Source organism: Salmo trutta, unplaced genomic scaffold, assembly GCF_901001165.1.
Source record: "Salmo trutta unplaced genomic scaffold, fSalTru1.1, whole genome shotgun sequence".
Classification (NCBI taxonomy): domain Eukaryota; kingdom Metazoa; phylum Chordata; class Actinopteri; order Salmoniformes; family Salmonidae; genus Salmo; species Salmo trutta.
This window is the reverse complement of record NW_021823104.1, coordinates 1,103,725-1,131,647: the sequence shown is the minus strand read 5'-3', so window position 1 is coordinate 1,131,647 and position 27,923 is coordinate 1,103,725. Positions and strand designations below refer to the sequence as shown.

The 27,923-nt window shown below is 48.1% G+C and overlaps 1 protein-coding gene and 1 pseudogene across 1 annotated transcript; one reads left to right on the top strand and one right to left on the bottom strand.

Moving 5' to 3' along the window:
* Window positions 1-18,149, bottom strand: part of LOC115188856 (developmentally-regulated GTP-binding protein 2-like) — a 30,195-nt pseudogene extending 12,046 nt beyond the window's left edge.
* A 187-nt stretch (window positions 18,150-18,336) lies between these two features.
* Window positions 18,337-21,580, top strand: LOC115188857 (FAD-linked sulfhydryl oxidase ALR-like). The gene is made up of 3 exons (XM_029747685.1): window positions 18,337-18,755; window positions 20,429-20,643; window positions 21,381-21,580. The coding sequence occupies exons 1-3, from the start codon at window positions 18,543-18,545 to the stop codon at window positions 21,541-21,543; spliced, it is 591 nt and encodes a 196-aa protein (XP_029603545.1). The 5' UTR covers window positions 18,337-18,542; the 3' UTR covers window positions 21,544-21,580.
* Window positions 21,581-27,923: the final 6,343 nt, after the last annotated feature.

Sequence of the window (27,923 nt, the reverse complement as noted above, 5' to 3'; positions counted from 1 at the left end):
AGCTGGGACAGACCCTAGACGGGTTAGCAGTTAGTAACCAGCTGGGTGACCCTAGACGGGTTAGCAGTTAGTAACCAGCTGGGTGACCCTAGACGGGTTAGCAGTTAGTAACCAGCTGGGTGACCCTAGACGGGTTAGCAGTTAGTAACCAGCTGGGTGACCCTAGACGGGTCAGTTAGTAACCAGCTGGTGACCCTAGACGGGTTAGCAGTTAGTAACCAGCTGGGACAGACCCTAGACGGTTAGCAGTTAGTAACCAGCTGGGTGACCCTAGACGGGTTAGCAGTTAGTACCAGCTGGGTGACCCTAGACGGGTTAGCAGTTAGTAACCAGCTGGGTGACCCTAGACGGGTTAGCAGTTAGTAACCAGCTGGGTGACCCTAGACGGTTAGCAGTTAGTAACCAGCTGGGTGACCCTAGACGGGTTAGCAGTTAGTAACCAGCTGGGACAGACCCTAGACGGGTTAGCAGTTAGTAACCAGCTGGGTGACCCTAGACGGGTTAGCAGTTAGTAACCAGCTGGGTGACCCTAGACGGGTTAGCAGTTAGTAACCAGCTGGGTGACCCTAGACGGGTTAGCAGTTAGTAACCAGCTGGGTGACCCTAGACTGGGTAGCAGTTAGTAACCTCAGCTTGGGTGACCCTATACGGGTTAGCAGTTAGTAACCACGGGGTGACACCCTAGATCGGGGTTAGCAGTTAGTAACCATGCTTGGGAAGACCCTAGATCGGGTTAGCAGTTAGTAACCAGCTGGGGTGACCCTAGACGGGTTAGCAGTTAGTAACCAGCTGGGTGACCTAGACGGGTTAGCAGTTAGTAACCAGCGGGTGACCCTAGACGGGTTAGCAGTTTAGTAACCAGCTGGGTGACCCTAGACGGGTTAGCAGTTAGTAACCAGCTGGGTGACCCTAGACGGGTTAGCAGTTTAGTAACCAGCTGGTAGACCCTAGACGGGTTAGCAGTTAGTAACCAGCTGGGTAGACCCTAGACGGGTTAGCAGTTAGTAACCAGCTGGGTGACCCTAGACGGGTTAGCAGTTAGTAACCAGCTGGGTGACCCTAGACGGGTTAGCAGTTAGTAACCAGCTGGGTGACCCTAGACGGGTTAGCAGTTAGTAACCAGCTGGGTGACCCTAGAAGGGTTAGCAGTTAGTAACCAGCTGGGTGACCCTAGACGGGTTAGCAGTTAGTAACCAGCTGGGTGACCCTAGACGGGTTAGCAGTTAGTAACCAGCTGGGACAGACCCTGGACGGGTTAGCAGTTAGTAACCAGCTGGGTGACCCTAGACGGGTTAGCAGTTAGTAACCAGCTGGGTGACCCTAGACGGGTTAGCAGTTAGTAACCAGCTGGGTGACCCTAGACGGGTTAGCAGTTAGTAACCAGCTGGGTGACCCTAGACGGGTTAGCAGTTAGTAACCAGCTGGGACAGACCCTAGACGGGTTAGCAGTTAGTAACCAGCTGGGTGACCCTAGATGTTAGCAGTTAGTAACCAGCTGGGTGACCCTAGACGGGTTAGCAGTTAGTAACCAGCTGGGTGACCCTAGACGGGTTAGCAGTTAGTAACCAGCTGGGACAGACCCTAGACGGGTTAGCAGTTAGTAACCAGCTGGGTGACCCTAGACGGGTTAGCAGTTAGTAACCAGCTGGGTGACCCTAGACGGGTTAGCAGTTAGTAAACCAGCTGGGACAGACCCTAGACGGGTTAGCAGTTAGTAACCAGCTGGGTGACCCTAGACGGGTTAGCAGTTAGTAACCAGCTGGGTGACCCTAGACGGGTTAGCAGTTAGTAACCAGCTGGGTGACCCTAGACGGGTTAGCAGTTAGTAACCAGCTGGGTGACCCTAGACGGGTTAGCAGTTAGTAACCAGCTGGGTGACCCTAGACGGGTTAGCAGTTAGTAACCAGCTGGGTGACCCTAGACGGGTTAGCAGTTAGTAACCAGCTGGGTGACCCTAGACGGTTAGCAGTTAGTAACCAGCTGGGTGACCCTAGACGGGTTAGCAGTTAGTAACCAGCGTGGTGACCCTAGACGGGTTAGTTAGTAACCAGCTGGACAGACCTGGACGGGTTAGCAGTTAGTAACCAGCTGGGTGACCCTAGACGGGTTAGCAGTTAGTAACCAGCTGGGGACCCTAGACGGGTTAGCAGTTAGTAACCAGCTGGGACAGACCCTAGACGGGTAGCAGTTAGTAACCAGCTGGGTGACCCTAGACGGGTTAGCAGTTAGTAACCAGCTGGGACAGACCCTAGACGGGTTAGCAGTTAGTAACCAGCTGGGTGACCCTAGAGGGTTAGCAGTTAGTAACCAGCTGGGTGACCCTAGAGCGGTTAGCAGTTAGTAACCAGCTGGGTGACCCTAGACGGGTTAGCAGTTAGTAACCAGCTGGGTGACCCTAGACGGGTTAGCAGTTAGTAACCAGCTGGGACAGACCCTAGACGGGTTAGCAGTTAGTAACCAGCTGGGTGACCCTAGACGGGTTAGCAGTTAGTAACCAGCTGGGACAGACCCTAGACGGGTTAGCAGTTAGTAACCAGCTGGGTGACCCTAGACGGGTTAGCAGTTAGTAACCAGCTGGGTGACCCTAGACGGGTTAGCAGTTAGTAACCAGCTGGGGACCTCGAGACCCTAGGGGTTAGCAGTTAGTAACCAGCTGGGTGACCCTAGACGGGTTAGCAGTTAGTAACCAGCTGGGTGACCCTAGACGGGTTAGCAGTTAGTAACCAGCTGGGTGACCCTAGAGAGGTTAGCAGTTAGTAACCAGCTGGGTGACCTAGACGGGTTAGCAGTTAGTAACCAGCTGGGACAGACCTAGACGGGTTAGCAGTTAGTAACCAGCTGGGTGACCCTAGACGGGTTAGCAGTTAGTAACCAGCTGGGACAGACCCTAGACGGGTTAGCAGTTAGTAACCAGCTGGGACAGACCCTAGACGGGTTAGCAGTTAGTAACCAGCTGGGTGACCCTAGACGGGTTAGCAGTTAGTAACCAGCTGGGACAGACCCTAGACGGGTTAGCAGTTAGTAACCAGCTGGGTGACCCTAGACGGGTTAGCAGTTAGTAACCAGCTGGGACAGACCCTAGACGGGTTAGCAGTTAGTAACCAGCTGGGTGACCCTAGACGGGTTAGCAGTTAGTAACCAGCTGGGTGACCCTAGAGGGTAGCAGTTAGTAACCAGCTGGGTGACCCTAGACGGGTTAGCAGTTAGTAACCAGCTGGGTGACCTAGACGGGTTAGCAGTTAGTAACCAGCGGGTGACCCTAGACGGGTTAGCAGTTAGTAACCAGCTGGGTGACCCTAGACGGGTAGCAGTTAGTAACCAGCTGGGTGACCCTAGACGGGTTAGCAGTTAGTAACCGCTGGGTGACCCTAGACGGGTTAGCAGTTAGTAACCAGCTGGGTGACCCTAGACGGGTTAGCAGTTAGTAACCAGCTGGGACCCTAGAGGGTCAGCAGTTAGTAACCAGCTGGGTGACCCTAGACGGGTTAGCAGTTAGTAACCAGCTGGGTGACCCTAGACGGGTTAGCAGTTAGTAACCAGCTGGGTGACCCTAGAACGGTGTTAGCAGTTAGTAACCAGCTGGGTGACCCTAGACGGGTTAGCAGTTAGTAACCAGCTGGGTGACCCTAGCGGGTTAGCAGTTAGTAACCAGCTGGGACAGACCCTAGACGGGTTAGCAGTTAGTTAGTAACCAGCTGGGTGACCCTAGACGGGTTAGCATTAGTAACCAGCTGGTGACCCTAGAGGGGTTAGCAGTTAGTAACCAGCTGGGTGACCCTAGACGGGTTAGCAGTTAGTAACCAGCTGGGACAGACCCTGGACGGGTTAGCAGTTAGTAACCAGCTGGGACAGACCCTAGACGGGTTAGCAGTTAGTAACCAGCTGGGTGACCCTAGAGGGGTAGCAGTTAGTAACCAGCTGGGTGACCCTAGACGGGTTAGCAGTTAGTAACCAGCTGGGTGACCCTAGACGGGTTAGCAGTTAGTAACCAGCTGGGACAGACCCTAGACGGGTTAGCAGTTAGTAACCAGCGGGTGACCCTAGACGGTTAGCAGTTAGTAACCAGCTGGGACAGACCCTAGACGGGTTAGCAGTTAGTAACCCAGTGGGTGACCCTAGACGGGTTAGCAGTTAGTAACCAGCTGGGACAGACCCTAGACGGGTTAGCAGTTAGTAACCAGCTGGGTGACCTAGACGGGTTAGCAGTTAGTAACCAGCTGGGTGACCCTAGACGGGTTAGCAGTTAGTAACCAGCTGGGAGACCCTAGACGGGTTAGCAGTTAGTAACCAGGGGTGACCCTAGACGGGTTAGCAGTTAGTAACCAGCTGGGACAACCCTAGACGGGTTAGCAGTTAGTAACCAGCTGGGTGACCCTAGACGGGTTAGCAGTTAGTAACCAGCTGGGTGACCCTAGAGGGTTAGCAGTTAGTAACCAGCTGGGTGACCCTAGACGGGTTAGCAGTTAGTAACCAGCTGGGTGACCCTAGACGGGTTAGCAGTTAGACCAGCTGGGTGACCCTAGACGGGTTAGCAGTTAGTAACCAGCTGGGTGACCCTAGACGGGTTAGCAGTTAGTAACCAGCTGGGTGACCCTAACGGGTTAGCAGTTAGTAACCAGCTGGGTGACCCTAGACGGGTTAGCAGTTAGTAACCAGCTGGTGAACCCTAGAGGGTTAGCAGTTAGAACCAGCTGGGACAGACCCTAGACGGGTTAGCAGTTAGTACCAGTGGGTGACCCTAGACGGGTTAGCAGTTAGTAACCAGCTGGGTGACCCTAGACGGGTTAGCAGTTAGTAACCAGCTGGGTGACCCTAGACGGGTTAGCAGTTAGTAACCAGCTGGGTGACCCTAGACGGGTTAGCAGTTAGTAACCAGCTGGGTGACCCTAGACGGTTAGCAGTTAGTAACCAGCTGGGTGACCCTAGACGGGTTAGCAGTTAGTAACCAGCTGGGACAGACCCTAGACGGGTTAGCAGTTAGTAACCAGCTGGGTGACCCTAGACGGGTTAGCAGTTAGTAACCAGCTGGGTGACCCTAGACGGGTTAGCAGTTAGTAACCAGCTGGGTGACCCTAGACGGGTTAGCAGTTAGTAACCAGCTGGGTGACCCTAGACGTGTTAGCAGTTAGAACCAGCGGGACAGCCCTAGACGGGTTAGCAGTTAGTAACCAGCTGGGTGACCCTAGACGGGTTAGCAGTTAGTAACCAGCTGGGTGACCCTAGACGGGTTAGCAGTTAGTAACCAGCTGGGTGACCCTAGACGGGTTAGCAGTTAGTAACCAGCTGGGTGACCCTAGACGGGTTAGCAGTTAGTAACCAGCTGGGTGACCCTAGACGGGTTAGCAGTTAGTAACCAGCTGGGGGACCCTAGAGGGTTGCAGTTAGTTGTAACCAGCTGGGTGACCCTAGACGGGTTAGCAGTTAGTACCAGCTGGGTGACCCTAGACGGGTTAGCAGTTAGTAACCAGCTGGGACAGACCCTAGACGGGTTAGCAGTTAGTAACCAGCTGGTTGCCCTAGACGGGTTAGCAGTTAGTAACCAGCTGGGTGACCCTAGACGGGTTAGCAGTTAGTAACCAGCTGGGTGACCCTAGAGGGTTAGCAGTTAGTAACCAGCTGGGTGACCCTAGAGGGTTAGCAGTTAGTAACCAGCTGGGTGACCCTAGACGGGTTAGCAGTTAGTAACCAGCTGGGTGACCCTAGACGGGTTAGCAGTTAGTAACCAGCTGGGACAGACCCTAGACGGGTTAGCAGTTAGTAACCAGCTGGGACAGACCCTAGACGGGTTAGCAGTTAGTAACCAGCTGGGTGACCCTAGACGGGTTAGCAGTTAGTAACCAGCTGGGTGACCCTAGACGGGTTAGCAGTTAGTAACCAGCTGGGTGACCCTAGCTGGTTAGCAGTTAGTAACCAGTGGGTGACCCTAGACGGGTTAGCAGTTAGTAACCAGCTGGGTGACCCTAGACGGGTTAGCAGTTAGTAACCGCTGGGTGACCCTAGACGGGTTAGCAGTTAGTAACCAGCTGGGTGACCCTAGACGGGTTAGCAGTTAGTAACCAGCTGGGTGACCCTAGACGGGTTAGCAGTTAGTAACCAGCTGGGTGACCCTAGACGGGTTAGCAGTTAGTAACCAGCTGGGACAGACCCTAGACGGGTAGCAGTTAGTAACCAGCTGGGTGACCCTAGACGGGTTAGCAGTTAGTAACCAGCTGGGGACCCTAGACGGGTTAGCAGTTAGTAACCAGCTGGGTGACCCTAGACGGGTTAGCAGTTAGTAACCAGCTGGGACAGACCCTACGGGTTAGCGGTTAGCGTTAGTAACCAGCTGGGTGACCCTAGACGGGTTAGCAGTTAAACCAGCTGGGTGACCCTAGACGGTGTTAGCAGTTAGTAACCAGCTGGGTGACCCTAGACGGGTTAGCAGTTAGTAACCAGCTGGGACAGACCCTAGACGGGTTAGCAGTTAGTAACCAGCTGGGACAGACCCTAGACGGGTTAGCAGTTAGTAACCAGCTGGGTGACCCTAGACGGGTTAGCAGTTAGTAACCAGCTGGGTGACCCTAGACGGGTTAGCAGTTAGTAACCAGCTGGTTTGTGACCCTAGAAGCGGTTAGCAGCTTAGTACCCAGTGGAGTGACCTAGACGGGTTAGAGTTAGTAACCAGCTGGGTGACCCTAGACGGGTTAGCAGTTAGTAACCAGCTGGGACAGACCCTAGACGGGTTAGCTAGTTAGTAACCAGCTGGGTGACCCTAGACGGGTTAGCAGTTAGTAACCAGCTGGGTGACCCTAGACGGGTTAGCAGTTAGTAACAGCTGGGTGACCACTAGACGGGTTAGCAGTTAGTAACCAGCTGGGACAGACCCTAGACGGGTTAGCAGTTAGTAACCAGCTGGGTGACCCCTAGACGGGTTAGCAGTTAGTAACCAGCTGGGTGACCCTAGAAGGGTTAGCAGTTAGTAACCAGCTGGGTGACCCTAGACGGGTAGCAGTTAGTACCAGCTGGGACAGACCCTAGACGGGTTAGCAGTTAGTAACCAGCTGGGTGACCCTAGACGGGTAGCAGTTAGTAACCAGCTGGGTGACCCTAGACGGGTAGCAGTTAGTAACAGCTGGGTGACCCTAGACGGGTTAGCAGTTAGTAACCAGCTGGGTGACCCTAGACGGGTTAGCAGTAGTAACCAGCTGGGACAGACCCTAGACGGGTTAGCAGTTAGTAACCAGCTGGGTGACCCTAGCGGGTTAGCAGTTAGTAACCAGCTGGGTGACCCTAGACGGGTTAGCAGTTAGTAACCAGCTGGGACAGACCCTAGACGGGTTAGCAGTTAGTAACCAGCTGGGTGACCCTAGACGGGTTAGCAGTTAGTAACCAGCTGGGTGACCCTAGACGGGTTAGCAGTTAGTAACCAGCTGGGTGACCTAGACGGGTTAGCAGTTAGTAACCAGCTGGGTGACCCTAGACGGGTTAGCAGTTAGTAACCAGCTGGGACAGACCCTAGACGGGTTAGCAGTTAGTAACCCAGCTGGGTGACCCTAGACGGGTTAGCAGTTAGTAACCAGCTGGGCGGACCCTAGACGGGTTAGCAGTTAGTAACCAGCTGGGTGACCCTAGACGGGTTAGCAGTTAGTAACCAGCTGGGTGACCCTAGACGGGTTAGCAGTTAGTAACCAGCTGGGACAGACCCTAGACGGGTTAGCAGTTAGTAACCAGCTGGGTGACCCTAGACGGGTTAGCAGTTAGTAACCAGCTGGGTGACCCTAGACGGGTTAGCAGTTAGTAACCAGCTGGGTGACCCTAGACGGGTTAGCAGTTAGTAACCAGCTGGGTGACCCTAGACGGGTTAGCAGTTAGTAACGAGCTGGGTGACCTAGGTAGCGTTAGTAACCAGCGGGACCCTAGACGGGTTAGCAGTTAGTAACCAGCTGGGTGACCCTAGACGGGTTAGCAGTTAGTAACCAGCTGGGTGACCCTAGACGGGTTAGCAGTTAGTAACCAGCTGGGTGCAGACCCTAGGACGGGTAGCAGTTAGTAACAGCTGGTGGACCCTAGACGGGTTAGCAGTTAGTAACCAGCTGGGGACCCTAGACGGGTTAGCAGTTAGTAACCAGCTGGTTGACCTAGACGGGTTAGCAGTTAGTAACCAGCTGGGTGACCCTAGACGGGTTAGCAGTTAGTAACCAGCTGGGTGACCCTAGACGGGTTAGCAGTAGTAACCAGCTGGGTGACCCTAGACGGGTTAGCAGTTAGTAACCAGCTGGGTGACCCTAGACGGGTTAGCAGTTAGTAACCAGCTGGGTGACCCTAGACGGGTTAGCAGTTAGTAACCAGCTGGGACAGACCCTAGACGGGTTAGCAGTTAGTAACCAGCTGGGTGACCCTAGACGGGTTAGCAGTTAGTAACCAGCTGGGTGACCCTAGACGGGTTAGCAGTTAGTAACCAGCTGGGACAGACCCTAGACGGGTTAGCAGTTAGTAACCAGCTGGGTGACCCTAGACGGGTTAGCAGTTAGTAACCAGCTGCAGCACTAAGAACAGACAACTCACCTCTGGACGTCTCCCTTGGTGGCATCCAGCATCATGATGACCACGTCTGCTGTCCTGGCAACAGCAATGACCTGCCGACCTCGACCCTTACCTACGAAACACACACACACGGTCAGAGGTCACCCCGATCACAACCAAAGAGTTCAAATCATCATCATCATCCAATCACAAAAGGCCTCTTATTGGTGGTGGAAGAGGTGAATTCCACAGCGCTCTACATTAATAGCTCAGAGATAACACAGCGCTCTACATTAATAGCTCAGAGATAACACAGCGCTCTACATTAATAGCTCAGAGATAACACAGCGCTCTACATTAATAGCTCAGAGATAACACAGCGCTCTACATTAATAGCTCAGAGATAACACAGCGCTCTACATTAATAGCTCAGAGATAACGCAGCGCTCTACATTAATAGCTCAGAGATAACGCAGCGCTCTACATTAATAGCTCAGAGATAACACAGCGCTCTACATTAACAGCTCAGAGATAACACAGCGCTCTACATTAATAGCTCAGAGATAACACAGCGCTCTACATTAATAGCTCAGAGATAACACAGCGCTCTACATTAATAGCTCAGAGATAACCCAGCGCTCTACATTAATAGCTCAGAGATAACACAGCGCTCTACATTAACAGCTCAGAGATAACCCAGTGCTCTACATTAATAGCTCAGAGATAACCCAGCGCTCTACATTAACAGCTCAGAGATAACCCAGCGCTCTACATTAACAGCTCAGAGAAACCCAGCGCTCTACATTAATAGCTCAGAGATAACACAGCGCTCTACATTAATCGCTCAGAGATACACAGCGCTCTACATAATAGCTCAGAGATAACCCAGCGCTCTACATTAATAGCTCAGAGATAACCCAGCGCTCTACATTAACAGCTCAGAGATAACCCAGCGCTCTACATTAATAGCTCAGAGATAACCCAGCGCTCTACATTAATAGCTCAGAGATAACACAGCGCTCTACATTAATAGCTCAGCAATAACACAGAACTCTACATTAATAGCTCAGAGATAACTCAGCGTTCTACAATAATAGCTCAGAGAACACAGCGCTCTACATTAATAGCTCAGAGATAACACAGCGCTCTACATTAATTAATAGCTCAGAGATAACACAGCGCTCTACATTAATAACTGAGAGATAACACAGCGCTCTACATTAATAGCTCAGCGATAACACAGCGCTCTACATTAATAGCTCAGAGATAACACAGCGCTCTACATTAATAGCTCAGCGATAACACAGCGCTCTATATTAATAGCTCAGAGATAACACAGCGCTCTACATTAATTAATAGCTCAGAGATAACACAGCGCTCTACATGAATAGCTCAGAGATAACACAGCGCTCTATAACACAGCGCTCTACATTAATAGCTCAGAGATAACACAGCACTCTACATTAACAGCTCAGAGATAACACAGCGATCTACATTTATCCCACCCGCGTTATTGAGAGATAACAAAAGCCTCTCAGGATTACCACCAGGGGTGCGTTCAGCAGATAGATAGAAATACGTCATGTAGAACATACACAGCGCTCTCCGACATGTATAACTAAGTCTCTAATTACAGCATTTCTATGTGCAACGTTCAACACCGTTTGTCTACTGAACGTGGCAGCAACCCCTCCCACCCATCTACAGTAGATAATACACCTGGTAACCCGTTACTGTACCTTGGGACGCTCCTTCTATGATTCCTGGCAGGTCCAGCAGCTGGATGTTGGCTCCATTATACTGCAGGACAACAGGACGGGTCATTATACACTACTGCCAGCTGGATGTTGGTTCCATTATACTGCAGGACAACAGGACGGGTCATTATACACTACTGCCAGCTGGATGTTGGCTCCATTATACTGCAGAACAACAGGACGGGTCATTATACACTACTGCCAGCTGGATGTTGGTTCCATTATACTGCAGGACAACAGGATGGGTCATTATACACTACTGCCAGCTGGATGTTGGTTCCATTATACTGCAGGACAACAGGATGGGGTCATTATACACTACTGCCAGCTGGATGTTGGCTCCATTATACTGCAGGACAACAGGATGGGGTCATTATACACTACTGCCAGCTGGATGTTGGTTCCATTATACTGCAGGACAACAGGATGGGTCATTATACACTACTGCCAGCTGGATGTTGGTTCCATTATACTGCAGGACAACAGGATGGGGTCATTATACACTACTGCCAGCTGGATGTTGGTTCCATTATACTGCAGGACAACAGGATGGGGTCATTATACACTACTGCCAGCTGGATGTTGGTTCCATTATACTGCAGGACAACAGGACGGGTCATTATACACTACTACCAGCTGGATGTTGGCTCCATTATACTGCAGGACAACAGGACGGGTCATTATACACTACTGCCAGCTGGATGTTGGTTCCATTATACTGCAGGACAACAGGACGGGTCATTATACACTACTGCCAGCTGGATGTTGGTTCCATTATACTGCAGGACAACAGGATGGGTCATTATACACTACTGCCATCTGGATGTTGGTTCCATTATACTGCAGGACGGGTCATTATACACTACTGCCAGCTGGATGTTGGTTCCATTATACTGCAGGACAACAGGACGGGTTCATTATTACACTACTGCCAGCTGGAGTTGGTTCCATTATACTGCAGGACAACAGGATGGGTCATTTATATCACTACTGCCAGCTGGATGTGGCTCCATTATACTGCAGAAACAACAGGACGGGTCATTATACACTACTGCCAGCTGGATGTTGGCTCCATTATACTGCTGGACAACAGGACGGGGTCATTATACACTACTACCAGCTGGATGTGGTTCCATTATACTGCAGGACGGGTCATTATACACTACTGCCAGTGGATGTTGGTCCATTATACTGCAGGACAACAGGATGGGGTCATATACACTACTGCCAGCTGGATGTTGGCTCCATTATACTGCAGGACAACAGGATGGGGTTCATTATACACTACTGCCAGCTGGATGTTGGTTCCATCTATTACTGCAGGGACAACAGGATGGTCATTATACACTACTGCCAGCTGGATGTTGCGTTCCATTAATACTGCAGGACAACAGGATGGGGTCATTATACACCACTGCCAGCTGGATGTTGGTTCCATTATACTGCAGGACAACAGGATGGGGTCATTATACACCCTAACTGCCAGCTGGATGTTGGTTCCATTATACTGCAGGACAACAGGATGGGTCATTATTTACCCACTACTGCCAGCTGGATGTTGGTTCCATTATACTGCAGGACAACAGGACGGGTCATTATACACTACTGCCAGCTGGATGTTGGTTCCATTATACTGCAGGACAACAGGAGGGTCATATACACTACTGCCAGCTGGAGTTGGTTCCATTATACTGCAGGACGGGTCATATTACACTACTGCCAGCTGGATGTTGGTTCCATTATACTGCAGGACAACAGGACGGGTCATTATACACTACTGCCAAGCTGGATGTTGGTTCCATTATACTGCAGGACAACAGGATGGGTCCATTATACACTACTGCCAGCTGGATGTTGGCTCCATTATACTGCAGGACAACAGGACGGGCAGTATACACTACTGCAGCTGGATGTTGGCTCCATTATACTGCAGGACAAACAGGACGGGTCATTATACACTACTGCCAGCTGGATGTTGGCTCCATATACTGCAGGACAACAGGACGGGTCATTATACACTACTGCCAGTGGATGTTGGCTTCCATTATACTGCAGGACAAACAGGATGGGTCATTATACACTACTGCCAGCTGGATGTTGGTTCCATTATACTGCAGGGCAACAGGACGGGTCATTATACACTACTGCCAGCTGGATGTTGGCTCCATTATACTGCTGGACAACAGGACGGGGTCATTATACACTACTGCCAGCTGGATGTTGGTTCCATTATACGCAGGGGCAACAGGACGGGTCATTATACACTACTGCCAGCTGGATGTTGGTTCCATTATACTGCAGGACAACAGGACGGGTCATTATACACTACTGCCAGCTGGATGTTGGTTCCATTATACTGCAGGACAACAGGATGGGTCATTATACACTACTGCCAGCTGGATGTTGGCTCCATTATACTGCAGGACAACAGGACGGGTCAGTATACACTACTGCCAGCTGGATGTTGGTTCCATTATACTGCAGGACAACAGGATGGGTCATTATACACTACTGCCAGCTGGATGTTGGTTCCATTATACTGCAGGACAACAGGACAGGGTGTGTGGTATGGGGTGTTATGGGGTGTTATGGGGTGTATGGTGGTGTTATGGTATGGGGTGTATGGGGTGTTATGGGGTGTATGGGGTGTTATGGGGTGTTATGGGGTGTATGGGGTGTTATGGGGTGTATGGTGGTGTTATGGTATGGGGTGTATGGGGTGTTATGGGGTGTTATGGGGTGTTATGGGGTGTATGGTGGTGTTATGGTATGGGGTGTATGGGGTGTTATGGGGTGTTATGGGGTGTTATGGGGTGTATGGTGGTGTTATGGTATGGGGTGTTATGGGGTGGTATGGGGTGTTATGGGGTGTTATGGGGTGTTATGGTGTGGTATGGGGTGTATGGTGTAGTATGGTGTGTATGGGGTGTTATGGTGTGGTATGGGGTGTATGGGGTGGTGTATGGGTGTATGGGGTGTATGGGTGTATGGGGTGTTATGGGGTGTATGGTGGACGTACCTCTATAACTCCTGGGATACAGGTCAGGGTGGTGAACTCATAGGAAGCTGCTTCACTGGCTGTTGCTGTCATCAGACTGAGGAAGGTGGACTAGAGGACAGAGACATGAGTTAACACACAGGACTAGAGGACAGAGACATGGGTTAACACACAGGACTAGAGGACAGAGACATGGGTTAACACACAGGACTAGAGGACAGAGACATGGGTTAACACACAGGACTAGAGGACAGAGACATGAGTTAACACACAGGACTAGAGGACAGAGCCATGGGTTAACACACAGGACTAGAGGACAGAGCCATGGGTTAACACACAGGACTAGAGGACAGAGCCATGGGTTAACACACAGGACTAGAGGACAGAGCCATGGGTTAACACACAGGACTAGAGGACAGAGACATGGGTTAACACACAGGACTAGAGGACAGAGCCATGGGTTAACACACAGGACTAGAGGACAGAGCCATGGGTTAACACACAGGACTAGAGGACAGAGCCATGGGTTAACACACAGGACTAGAGGACAGAGCCATGGGTTAACACACAGGACTAGAGGACAGAGACATGAGTTAACACACAGGACTAGAGGACAGAGACATGGGTTAACACACAGGACTAGAGGACAGAGCCATGGGTTAACACACAGGACTAGAGGACAGAGCCATGGGTTAACACACAGGACTAGAGGACAGAGCCATGGGTTAACACACAGGACTAGAGGCTAGTGGTTCATAACACACAGGACTAGAGGACAGAGCCATGGGTTAACACACAGGACTGAGGACAGAGCCATGGTAGTTAACACACAGGACTAGAGGACAGAGCCATGGGGTTAACACACAGGACTAGAGGACAGAGCCATGGGTTAACACACAGGACTAGAGGACAGAGCATGGGTTAACCACACAGGACTAGAGGACAGAGCCATGGGTTAACACACAGGACTAGAGGACAGAGCCATGGGTTAACACACAGGACTAGAGGGACAGAGCCAATGGGTTAACACACAGGACTAGAGGACAGAGACATGGGTTAACACACAGGACTAGAGGACAGAGCCATGGGTTAACACACAGGACTAGAGGGACAGAGCACATGGGTTAACACACAGGACTAGAGGACAGAGCCATGGGTTAACACACAGGACTAGAGGACCGAGCCATGGGTTAACACACAGGACTAGAGGACAGAGCCATGGGTTACCACACAGGACTAGAGGACAGAGCCATGGGTTAACACACAGGACTAGAGGACAGAGCCATGGGTAACACACAGGACTAGAGGACAGAGACATGGGTTAACACACAGGACTAGAGGACAGAGACATGGGTTAACACACAGGACTAGAGGACGAGACATGGGTTAACACACAGGACTAGAGGACAGAGACATGAGTTAACCACACAGGACTAGAGGACAGAGACATGGGTTAACACACAGGACTAGAGGACAGAGACATGAGTTAACACACAGGACTAGAGGACAGAGCCATGGGTTAACACACAGGACTAGAGGACAGAGACATGAGTTAACACACAGGACTAGAGGACAGAGCCATGGGTTAACACACAGGACTAGAGGACAGAGACATGGGTTAACACACAGGACTAGAGGACAGAGACATGGGTTAACACACAGGACTAGAGGACAGAGCCATGGGTTAACACACAGGACTAGAGGACAGAGCCATGAGTTAACACACAGGACTAGAGGACAGAGACATGGGTTAACACACAGGACTAGAGGACAGAGACATGGGTTAACACACAGGACTAGAGGACAGAGCCATGAGTTAACACACAGGACTAGAGGACAGAGCCATGGGTTAACACACAGGACTAGAGGACAGAGCCATGAGTTAACACACAGGACTAAGAGGACAGGTTCTGAGCGTGCTCAGTCTCACCTTTCCAACGGAAGGGAAGCCAATCAGAGCGACGCGAGCGTCTCCAGATTTCATGACGTCGAAGCCCTCTCCTTTGGCTCCTGCGGACTTGGAGGGTTCTAGCAGCTGGGCCCGGTACTTAGCTAGCTTAGCCTTCAGCAGGCCCAGATGGTACTCCGTGGCTAAACACACACAGGGGGAATACTGGGACTTAGCTAGCTTAGCCTTCAGCAGACCCCACTAGCGAGGTGATAGAGTAACTGGCTAGCTAACCAGCCGGCCCACTCTCGTCAGACCCCACTAGCGAGGTGATAGAGTGACTGGCTAGCTAACCAGCCGGCCCACTCTCGGCAGACCCCACTAGCGAGGTGATAGAGTAACTGGCTAGCTAACCAGCCGGCCCACTCTCGGCAGACCCCACTAGCGAGGTGATAGAGTAACTGGCTAGCTAACCAGCCGGCCCACTCTCGGCAGACCCCACTAGCGAGGTGATAGAGTGACTGGCTAGCTAACCAGCCGGCCCACTCTCGGCAGACCCCACTAGCGAGGTGATAGAGTAACTGGCTAGCTAACCAGCCGGCCCACTCTCGGCAGACCCCACTATTGAGGTGATAGAGTAACTGGCTAGCTAACCAGCCGGCCCACTCTCGTCAGACCCCACTAGCGAGGTGATAGAGTAACTGGCTAGCTAACCAGCCGGCCCACTCTCGGCAGACCCCACTAGCGAGGTGATAGAGTAACTGGCTAGCTAACCAGCCGGCCCACTCTCGGCAGACCCCACTAGCGAGGTGATAGAGTAACTGGCTAGCTAACCAGCCGGCCCACTCTCGGCAGACCCCACTAGCGAGGTGATAGAGTAACTGGCTAGCTAACCAGCCGGCCCACTCTCGTCAGACCCCACTAGCGAGGTGATAGAGTGACTGGCTAGCTAACCAGCCGGCCCACTCTCGGCAGACCCCACTAGCGAGGTGATAGAGTAACTGGCTAGCTAACCAGGTGCCCACTCTCGGCAGACCCCACTAGCGAGGTGATAGAGTAACTGGCTAGCTAACCACACCTCTCTGTCTTACCTTTGTTTTTCTGTGTTCGAGAGATCTCTCTCTCTATCTCTCCGATCTTCTCCAGGATACCCATGTTGTCGCAGCGGGAAGGTTACACTTCTGGACTGGTTACTGCCTGGAGAGAGACAGACATCAGACTGGTTACTGCCTGGAGAGACAGACACATCAGACTGGTTACTGCCTGGAGAGAGAGACAGACATCAGACTGGTTACTGCCTGGAGAGAGAGACACACATCAGACTGGTTACTGCCTGGAGAGAGAGACAGACACATCAGACTGGTTACTGCCTGGAGAGAGAGACAGACATCAGACTGGTTACTGCCTGGAGAGAGAGACAGACATCAGACTGGTTACTGCCTGGAGAGAGACAGACAGACACATCAGACTGGTTACTGCCTGGAGAGAGACAGACAGACACATCAGACTGGTTACTGCCTGGAGAGAGACAGACAGACACATCAGACTGGTTACTGCCTGGAGAGAGACAGACACATCAGACTGGTTACTGCCTGGAGAGAGAGACAGACATCAGACTGGTTACTGCCTGGAGAGAGAGACAGACACATCAGACTGGTTACTGCCTGGAGAGAGAGACAGACATCAGACTGGTTACTGCCTGGAGAGAGACAGACACATCAGACTGGTTACTGCCTGGAGAGAGAGACAGACACATCAGACTGGTTACTGCCTGGAGAGAGAGACAGACACATCAGACTGGTTACTGCCTGGAGAGAGACAGACATCAGACTGGTTACTGCCTGGAGAGAGACAGACATCAGACTGGTTACTGCCTGGAGAGAGAGACAGACACATCAGACTGGTTACTGCCTGGAGAGAGAGACAGACATCAGACTGGTTACTGCCTGGAGAGAGAGACAGACACATCAGACTGGTTACTGCCTGGAGAGAGAGACAGACACATCAGACTGGTTACTGCCTGGAGAGAGAGACAGACACATCAGACTGGTTACTGCCTGGAGAGAGACAGACACATCAGACTGGTTACTCCCTGGAGAGAGAGACAGACATCAGACTGGTTACTGCCTGGAGAGAGACAGACATCAGACTGGTTACTGCCTGGAGAGAGACAGACATCAGACTGGTTACTGCCTGGAGAGAGAGACAGACACATCAGACTAGTTACTGCCTGGAGAGCGAGACAGACATCAGACTGGTTACTGCCTGGAGAGAGAGACAGACACATCAGACTGGTTACTGCCTGGAGAGAGAGACAGACATCAGACTGTTACTGCCTGGAGAGAGAGACGGACATCAGACTGGTTACTGCCTGGAGAGAGACAGACACATCAGACTGGTTACTGCCTGGAGAGAGAGACAGACATCAGACTGGTTACTGCCTGGAGAGAGAGACAGACACATCAGACTGGTTACTGCCTGGAGAGAGACACAGACATCAGACTGGTTACTGCCTGGAGAGAGACAGACATCAGACTGGTTACTGCCTGGAGAGAGACAGACACATCAGACTGGTTACTGCCTGGAGAGAGACAGACATCAGACTGGTTACTGCCTGGAGAGAGAGACAGACACATCAGACTGGTTACTGCCTGGAGAGAGAGACAGACATCAGACTGGTTACTGCCTGGAGAGAGACAGACATCAGACTGGTTACTGCCTGGAGAGAGAGAGACAGACAGACAGGTACCAGAGGAGGCTGGTGAGGGGAGGACGTCTCATAATAACGGCTGGAACGGAGCGAATGGAAACGATGTGTTTGATACCATTCCACTCCAGCCATCACCACGAGTCCATCCTCCCGAATCAAGGTCCCACCAACCTCCTGTGACTGAAACGTATCAACACCGCTACTCCACAATAGCCTAGCAGGCTAACTAGCCGTTAGCTTCCTGTTGTTAGAAGACCGCGACTATAACTGGTCAATCACATGAAAACTACACATTTAAACTATAAAACAAAGAAGTGAACGTACAAACACGAAACTGATCAGCCTGTAGTAATATCTAGGAAAAAATACACTTTTAAAAGGTGTTCGACTCAACTGCATGCATAGATAAAAATGACATCACAAACCGGAAGTGGAGGGGTTCCGTTCTCTTTTCACTCCGGTGGGGAACAAAAACATCTAACGTTAACTACCTGGGATAAAATAGTTCCTAGTGAATTCTCTAATAGTTTACAGGACACTGTTCGAGTGGATTTACTGCCCTACATGTTTAGAGTTAATTCAGACATGTGTAGTTGGTGAACACAAAGACCGGGTGTCAAAACACATGGAGGAAGAGTTATAAAGCGTTATAACGGAAGCGTCCTTTCAGCCGCGGGTTCAGGTCCGATGACAGATCCTTCCCACGGTAACATGGCCGCGTCCACCGGAGGATCATCATCATCATCCACCGCGGGCATCCAGGGATTCCCCATCATAACCGGCAGGCCCCAGGAGGACAGCCCCGGTAAGGTCCCGGAGCAGACCGGAGAACCGAAGAAAAAGCCGTGCAGGGCTTGTACCGACTTCAAGTCGTGGATGAAGGTCCAGAAAACGCCACAGGTGAGCTGTGTTCACAGGCAGCAGCCAGACAGACCGCGGAATACAGACCGTGGACTAATTCAATTTAACTCTAATGATGACCCATAGTAAAACAGTTGTATTTACTCTGTTGTCCTTCACCAACTTCACTCTAATGACGACCCATAGTAAAACAGTTGTATTTACTCTGTTGTCCTTCACCAACTTCACTCTAATGACGACCCATAGTAAAACAGTTGTATTTACTATGTTGTCCTTCACCAATTTAACTCTAATGACGACCCATAGTAAAACAGTTGTATTTACTCTGTTGTCCTTGTGAACTATAGTTGTGTGTTTTCCTTTAGACTCGCAATATGTCAGACGGATACGGGAGTTTTCCGGTAGCGTCTCCTGTTTATATTAGCTCATAAACACGAGGAAAGGTGTAGTTAATACACACGATCAGTTTATAAATGATTTAGCTGGTCTCTCTGGACTTTCCCCAGCCGCCTGCCTGGAGTACATCCCTGTGTTCTCCAAATCAACAAAGATCGGATTAAAGTTATTGTTTTTCATATATATATTATATTGGTACTGGCAGCTAAACTCATCAACAACTAAATATATCATTTCTTTAACTATACATGTCACGATTCCAGACGTAACAATGAACAAACAGTCTATTTTTCTAAGCCCTTTATCAGCTGACTTTCCCAGCATTGACTGTCGTAGAGGTGAGAGAAGTGGAGGTGTTTAATGATGTGAAGTGAACGACGGCCGGTGTTCACTAGCAGGCGGTCCGGCGCGGCGAAACACCGCGTCCCGTTCCGGTTCAATGGAAGGAAAACGGCGAGGAGCGGAGAGTTAAAAGTTTCCCAACTTCATAAAGTTAGTTTACGAAAATCACTATTTAGCTAGCTAGCTTTATGGGCGTTTTTACTTTAGGAGACGGTCCTGGCACTTGCTGGACTTTCTTGGGCGCCCTGACGCCTTCTTCACAACAATTGAACCGCTCTCCTTGAAGTTCTTGATGATCCGATAAATGGTTGATTTTAGGTGCAATCTTACTGGCAGCAATATCCTTGCCTGTGAAGCCCTTTTTGTGCAAAGCAATGATGACGGCAGGTGTTTCCTTGCAGGTAACCATGGTTGACAGAGGAAGAACAATGATTCCAAGCACCACCCTCCTTTTGAAGCTTCCAGTCTGTTATTGGAACTCAATCAGCATGACAGAGTGATCTCCAGCCTTGTCCTCGTCAACACTCACACCTGTGTTAACGAGAGAATCACTGACATTATGTCAGCTGGTCCTTTTGTGGCAGGGCTGAAATGCAGTGGAAATGTTTTTGGGGATTCAGTTCATTTGCATGGCAAAGAGGGACTTTGCAATTAATTACAATTCATCTGATCACTCTTCATAACATTCTGGAGTATATGCAAATTACCATCATACAAACTGAGGCAGCAGACTTTGTGAAAAATTTAATATTTGTGTTCATTCTCAAAACTTTTGTCCACGACTATACTGTTATCTAATAGAGGTCCTGTCTAGATTAGTGAACCTGAATGATGTCAGTGTGGAAAGCCTACTAACTCTACATGCGTTTCATCATGTTGAGTAATGATGACTTGGTAATGCCCATCAGACAATTCAGTCACGGATAATGTCTGCCTGCCTGTCTGCCTGTCTGTCTGTCCCTGTTTGTGTGCAGGCGGCCCAGGCTGAGCATGTGGAACCCCAGCGGCGGCCGGAATGTCCGCTGGACAGGGAAGAGTTAGGGCGTAACACCTGGTCCTTCCTGCACACCATGGCAGCTTACTACCCAGACCAGCCCTCCATCAGACAGCAGACGGACATGGGACAGTTCATCAACCTCTTCTCTAAGGTCTTCCCCTGCAAGGAGTGTGCTGAGGACCTGCGGACAAGGTCAGGGGTTAAAGGTCAGGGGTTAGAGGTGGCCTTGGTCTGCTAGCTGGACATCTAGGGTCAGAACTATGTCTATAGACACAGAGGTCAGGGGTTAAAGGTGGCCTTGGTCTGCTAGCTGGACATCTAGGGTCAGAACTATGACTAAAGACACAGAGGTCAGGGGTTAAAGGTCAGGGATTAGAGGGCAGGGGTTAGGTGTTATGTTAATGTGTGTTATGTTGGCTGGTGTTGAGAGTTGTATTATTGGTTCTAGTGGGTTAAGGTAACAGATGACTGGCAGTAGATACAGGTCCACTTCCTGCCCAACTAGATAACCAGGAGTTGTATTATTGGTTCTAGTGGGTTAAGGTAACAGATGACTGGCAGTAGATACAGATCCACTTCCTGCCCAACTAGATACCCAGGAGTTGTGTTATTGGTTCTAGTGGGTTAAGGTAACAGATGACTGGCAGTAGATACAGATCCACTTCCTGTCCAACTAGATACCCAGGAGTTGTATTATTGGTTCTAGTGGGTTAAGGTAACAGATGACTGGCAGTAGATACAGATCCACTTCCTGCCCAACTAGATACCCAGGAGTTGTATTATTGGTTATATGTGGTTATCCGATCTGTTAAATACCTATCCAGGCGTCGTAAGATCTGTGAAGACGTCTGCAATGTAGTCGGGCAGCGGGGGACTGCTAGCACCGCTAGCGTTTTATTAACTAATGACATCACTTCCTGTTTCCTCAGGCTGAAGACCAATCAGCCCGACGCTAGCAGTCGCCGTGCCCTCTCCCAGTGGCTGTGCGGCATCCATAACGACGTGAACGCTCGGCTGGGGAAGCAGCGGTTTGACTGTTCCCGCGTGGATGAGAGGTGGCGGGACGGGTGGAAAGACGGCAGCTGTGACTGATCGATCCATTGACCTGATCGATTACTATACCTGGGAACTAAGAGATACAGGACACGTCCATCGACATCCTGTTTCCCTTTATAGTGCCGTTTTGGCGACAGAGACTCTGTTCTATGTTCTGATTGGCTACGGATCTCTCTGCTCTGCCCAGATCTGCATGAGGGCTCACTGTCAATCTGTTGTCCAGAGCCTTCAGACAGTATTCAGACCCCTGGACTTATTCTACATTTTGTTTGTGTTACTGCCTGAATTCAAAATGGATTACATTGTTTTTTTTCTTGTTTTTTTCTTCCTCACCCATCTACACACAATACCCCATAATGACATCACAATACCCCCATAATGACATCACAATACCCCCATCATGACATCACAATATCCCATCATGACATCACAATATCCCATCATGACATCACAATATCCCATCATGACATCACAATATCCCATCATGACATCACAATATCCCATCATGACATCACAATACCCCCATCATGACATCACAATATCCCATCATGACATCACAATATCCCATCATGACATCACAATATCCCATCATGACATCGCAATACCCCATAATGACAAAAGTGAAAACAGGTTTAATTTTTTTTTAATCAAATGTATTGAAAATGAAATACAGAAATATCTAATTTTACATAAGTATTCACACCCCTGAGTCAATACATGGCAGCGATTACAGCTGTGATTCTTTCTGGGTAAATCTCTAAGAACTTTGCACACCTGGATTGCACAATTTGTCTACATTTATATTTTTTGCATGTCTTTGGAATACTCCCAGTATCTGGTGGGAAGCAGACTGAACCAGGTTTTCCTCTCGGATTTTGACTGTGCTTCGCTCTGTTCTGTTTCTTTTTATCCTAAAAAGCTCCCTAGTCCTTGCCGATGACAAGCATACCCATAACATGATGCAGCCACCCCATCCTTGAAGAGTGGTACTCTGTGATGTTGTGTTGGATTTGCCCCAAACAGAACACTTTGTATTCAGGACATAAAGTTAATTTCTTTGCCACATTTTTTTGAAGTTTTACTTTAGTGCCTTATTGCAAACAGAATACATGCTTGGAGTATTTGTATTCTGTACAGGCTTCCTTCTTTTCACTTTGTCATTGAGGTTAGTATTGTGGAGTAACTACAATGTTGTTGATCCATCCTAATTTTTCTCATATGATCACAGACATTACATTCTTGTAACTGTTTTGAAGTCGCCATTGGCCTCATGGTGAAAACTCTGAGCGGTTTCCTTCCTCTCCGGCAACTGAGTTAGGAAGGACGCCTGTATCTTTGTAGTGACTGGCTGTATTGATACACCATCCAAAGTGTAATTAATAACTTCACTATGCTCAAAGGTTTGATTCTGTGTTTGAAATTCACTGTTCGACTGAGGGACCTTCCAGATAATTGTATGTGTGGGGTACAGAGATGAGGGAGTCATTCAACAATGATGTAAAACACTATATACACAGTATTATTGCACAGAGTGAGTCCATGTAACTTATTGTGTGACTTGTTCAGCACATTTCTACTCCTGAACTGATTTAGAACATAACAAAGGGGTTGAATCAAATAAAATGTTATTTGTCACGTGGCCAAATACAACAGGTGTAGTAGACCTCACAGTGAAATGCTGAATACAACAGGTGTAGTAGACCTCACAGTGAAATGCTGAATACAACAGGTGTAGTAGACCTCACAGTGAAATGCCGAATACAACAGGTGTAGTAGACCTCACAGTGAAATGCCGAATACAACAGGTGTAGTAGACCTCACAGTGAAATGCTGAATACAACAGGTGTAGTAGACCTCACAGTGAAATGCCGAATACAACAGGTGTAGTAGACCTCACAGTGAAATGCCGAATACAACAGGTGTAGTAGACCTCACAGTGAAATGCCGAATACAACAGGTGTAGTAGACCTCACAGTGAAATGCCGAATACAACAGGTGTAGTAGACCTCACAGTGAAATGCCGAATACAACAGGTGTAGTAGACCTCACAGTGAAATGCCGAATACAACAGGTGTAGTAGACCTCACAGTGAAATGCCGAATACAACAGGTGTAGTAGACCTCACAGTGAAATGCCGAATACAACAGGTGTAGTAGACCTCCCAGTGAAATGCCGAATACAACAGGTGTAGTAGACCTCCCAGTGAAATGCCGAATACAACAGTGTAGTAGACCTCCCAGTGAAATGCCGAATACAACAGGTGTAGTAGACCTCCCAGTGAAATGCCGAATACAACAGGTGTAGTAGACCTCCCAGTGAAATGCCGAATACAACAGGTGTAGTAGACCTCCCAGTGAAATGCCGAATACAACAGGTGTAGTAGACCTCCCAGTGAAATGCCGAATACAACAGGTGTAGTAGACCTCCCAGTGAAATGCCGAATACAACAGGTGTAGTAGACCTCCCAGTGAAATGCCGACTACAACAGGTGTAGTAGACCTCACAGCGAAATGCCGAATACAACAGGTGTAGTAGACCTCACAGCGAAATGCCGAATACAACAGGTGTAGTAGACCTCACAGCGAAATGCCGAATACAACAGGTGTAGTAGACCTCACAGCGAAATGCCGAATACAACAGGTGTAGTAGACCTCACAGTGAAATGCCGAATACAACAGGTGTAGTAGACCTCACAGTGAAATGCCGAATACAACAGGTGTAGTAGACCTCCCAGTGAAATGCCGAATACAACAGGTGTAGTAGACCTCCCAGTGAAATGCCGAATACAACAGGTGTAGTAGACCTCACAGTGAAATGCCGAATACAACAGGTGTAGTAGACCTCACAGTGAAATGCCGAATACAACAGGTGTAGTAGACCTCACAGTGAAATGCTGAATACAACAGGTGTAGTAGACCTCCCAATGAAATGCTGAATACAACAGGTGTAGTAGACCTCACAGTGAAATGCTGAATACAACAGGTGTAGTAGACCTTACAGTGAAATGCTTACTTACAAGCCCTTTAACCAACAATGAAGTTAAGAAAAATACATGTTAAGTACAAAATAAGAAATAAAAGTAACAAATAATTAAAGAACAGCAGTAAAATAACAAGGCTATATACAGGGTATTACGGTACAGAGTCAATGTGGAGGCTATATACAGGGTATTACGGTACAGAGTCAATGTGGAGGCTATATACAGGGTATTACGGTACAGAGTCAATGTGGAGGCTATATACAGGGTATTACGGTACAGAGTCAATGTGGAGGCTATATACAGGGTATTACGGTACAGAGTCAATGTGGAGGCTATATACAGGGGGTACTGGTACAGAGTCAATGTGGAGGCTATATACAGGGGGTACTGGTACAGAGTCAATGTGGAGGCTATATACAGGGGGTACCGGTACAGAGTCAATGTGGAGTCTATATACAGGGGGTACTGGTACAGAGTCAATGTGGAGGCTATATACAGGGGGTACCGGTACAGAGTCAATGTGGAGGCTATATACAGGGGGTATTGGTACAGAGTCAATGTGGAGGCTATATACAGGGGGTACCGGTACAGAGTCAATGTGGAGGCTATATACAGGGGGTACTGGTACAGAGTCAATGTGGAGGCTATATACAGGGGGTACTGGTACAGAGTCAATGTGGAGGCTATATACAGGGGGTACCGGTACAGAGTCAATGTGGAGGCTATATACAGGGGGTACCGGTACAGAGTCAATGTGGAGGCTATATACAGGGGGTACCGGTACAGAGTCAATGTGGAGGCTATATACAGGGGGTACCGGTACAGAGTCAATGTGGAGGCTATATACAGGGTATTACGGTACAGAGTCAATGTGGAGGCTATATACAGGGGGTACCGGTACAAAGTCAATGTGGAGGCTATATACAGGGTATTACGGTACAGAGTCAATGTGGAGGCTATATACAGGGTATTACGGTACAGAGTCAATGTGGAGGCTATATACAGGGGGTACCGGTACAGAGTCAATGTGGAGGCTATATACAGGGTGTTACGGTACAGAGTCAATGTGGAGGCTATATACAGGGGGTACCGGTACAGAGTCAATGTGGAGGCTATATACAGGGGGTACCGGTACAGAGTCAATGTGGAGGCTATATACAGGGGGTACCGGTACAAAGTCAATGTGGAGGCTATATACAGGGTATTACGGTACAGAGTCAATGTGGAGGCTATATACAGGGTATTACGGTACAGAGTCAATGTGGAGGCTATATACAGGGGGTACCGGTACAGAGTCAATGTGGAGGCTATATACAGGGTGTTACGGTACAGAGTCAATGTGGAGGCTATATACAGGGGGTACCGGTACAGAGTCAATGTGGAGGCTATATACAGGGGGTACCGGTACAGAGTCAATGTGGAGGCTATATACAGGGGGTACCGGTACAGAGTCAATGTGGAGGCTATATACAGGGTATTACGGTACAGAGTCAATGGGCAGGGCTGGTTAGTTGAGGTAATATATATATATATATACTACCGGTCTAAAGTTTTAGAACACCTACTCATTCAAGGGTTTTTCTTTATTTTTTACTATTTTCTACATTGTAGAATAATCGTGAAGACGTCAAAACTATGAAATAACACATATGGAATCATGTAGTAACCAAAAAAAGAGTTTAACAAATCAAAATATATTTTATATTTGAGATTCTTCAAATAGCAGCCCTTTGCTTTGATGACAGCTTTGTACACTTTTGGCATTCTCTCAACCAGCTTCATGAGGTAGTCACCTGGAATGCATTTCAATTAACAGGTGTGCCGCCTTAATTTCTATATAGATCTATATAGTAGTGTATGATCTATAGTGTATGATCTATATAGTGTATGATCTATAGTGTATGATCTATATAGTGTATGATCTATATAGTGTATGATCTATAGTAGATGTTAGTGTATGATCTATATAATAGATGTTAGTGTATGATCTATATAGTGTATGATCTATATAGTGTATGATCTATAGTAGATGTTAGTGTATGATCTATATAATATATGTTAGTGTATGATCTATAGTGTAGATGTTAGTGTATGATCTATATAGTAGATGTTAGTGTATGATCTATATAGTGTATGATCTATATAGTAGATGTTAGTGTATGATCTATAGTGTATGATCTATATAGTAGATGTTAGTGTATGATCTATAGTGTGTGATCTATATAGTAGTGTGTGATCTATATAGTGTATGATCTATATAGTAGTGTGATCTATATAGTAGTGTATGATCTATATAGTAGTGTGATCTATATAGTAGTGTGATCTATATAGTAGTGTGATCTATATAGTAGTGTGTGATCTATATAGTAGTGTGATCTATATAGTAGTGTGATCTATATAGTAGTGTGTGATCTATATAGTAGTGTGATCTATATAGTAGTGTGATCTATATAGTAGTGTGTGATCTATATAGTAGTGTGTGATCTATATAGTAGTGTGATCTATATAGTAGTGTGATCTATATAGTAGTGTGATCTATATAGTAGTGTGTGATCTATATAGTAGTGTGTGATCTATATAGTAGTGTGATCTATATAGTAGTGTAATCTATATAGTAGTGTGATCTATATAGTAGTGTGTGATCTATATAGTAGTGTGATCTATATAGTAGTGTGATCTATATAGTGTGTGATCTATATAGTAGTGTGATCTATATAGTGTGTGATCTATAGTAGTGTGTGATTATGTGGATCTATATAGTAGTGTGATCTATATAGTAGTGTAATCTATATAGTAGTGTGTGATCTAAATAGTAGTGTGTGATCTATATAGTAGTGTGATCTATATAGTAGTGTGTGATCTATATAGTGTGTGATCTATATAGTAGTGTGATCTATATAGTAGTGTGTGATCTATATAGTAGTGTGATTTATATAGTAGTGTGATCTATATAGTAGTGTGTGATCTATATAGTGTGTGATCTATATAGTGTGTGATCTATATAGTAGTGTGATCTATATAGTAGTGTGATCTATATAGTAGTGTGTGATCTATATAGTAGTGTGATCTATATAGTAGTGTGATCTATATTGTAGTGTGTGATGTGATCTATATAGTAGTGTGATCTATATAGTAGTGTGTGATCTATATAGTAGTGTGTGATCTATATAGTAGTGTGTGATCTATATAGTAGTGTGATCTATATAGTAGTGTGTGATCTATATAGTAGTGTGTGATCTATATAGTAGTGTGTGATCTATATAGTAGTGTGATCTATATAGTAGTGTGATCTATATAGTAGTGTGATCTATATAGTAGTGTGTGATCTATATAGTAGTGTGTGATCTATATAGTAGTGTGATCTATATAGTAGTGTGTGATCTATATAGTAGTGTGTGATCTATATAGTAGTGTGATCTATATAGTAGTGTGATCT

Coding starts and splice junctions, on each gene's coding strand:
- LOC115188857 (XM_029747685.1), top strand. CDS start 18,543: ATGACAGATCCTTCCCACGGTAACATGGCCGCGTCCACCGGAGGATCA. Junction 18,756..20,428: donor AGGTCCAGAAAACGCCACAG/GTGAGCTGTGTT, acceptor GTTTGTGTGCAG/GCGGCCCAGGCTGAGCATGT. Junction 20,644..21,380: donor GCTGAGGACCTGCGGACAAG/GTCAGGGGTTAA, acceptor CTGTTTCCTCAG/GCTGAAGACCAATCAGCCCG.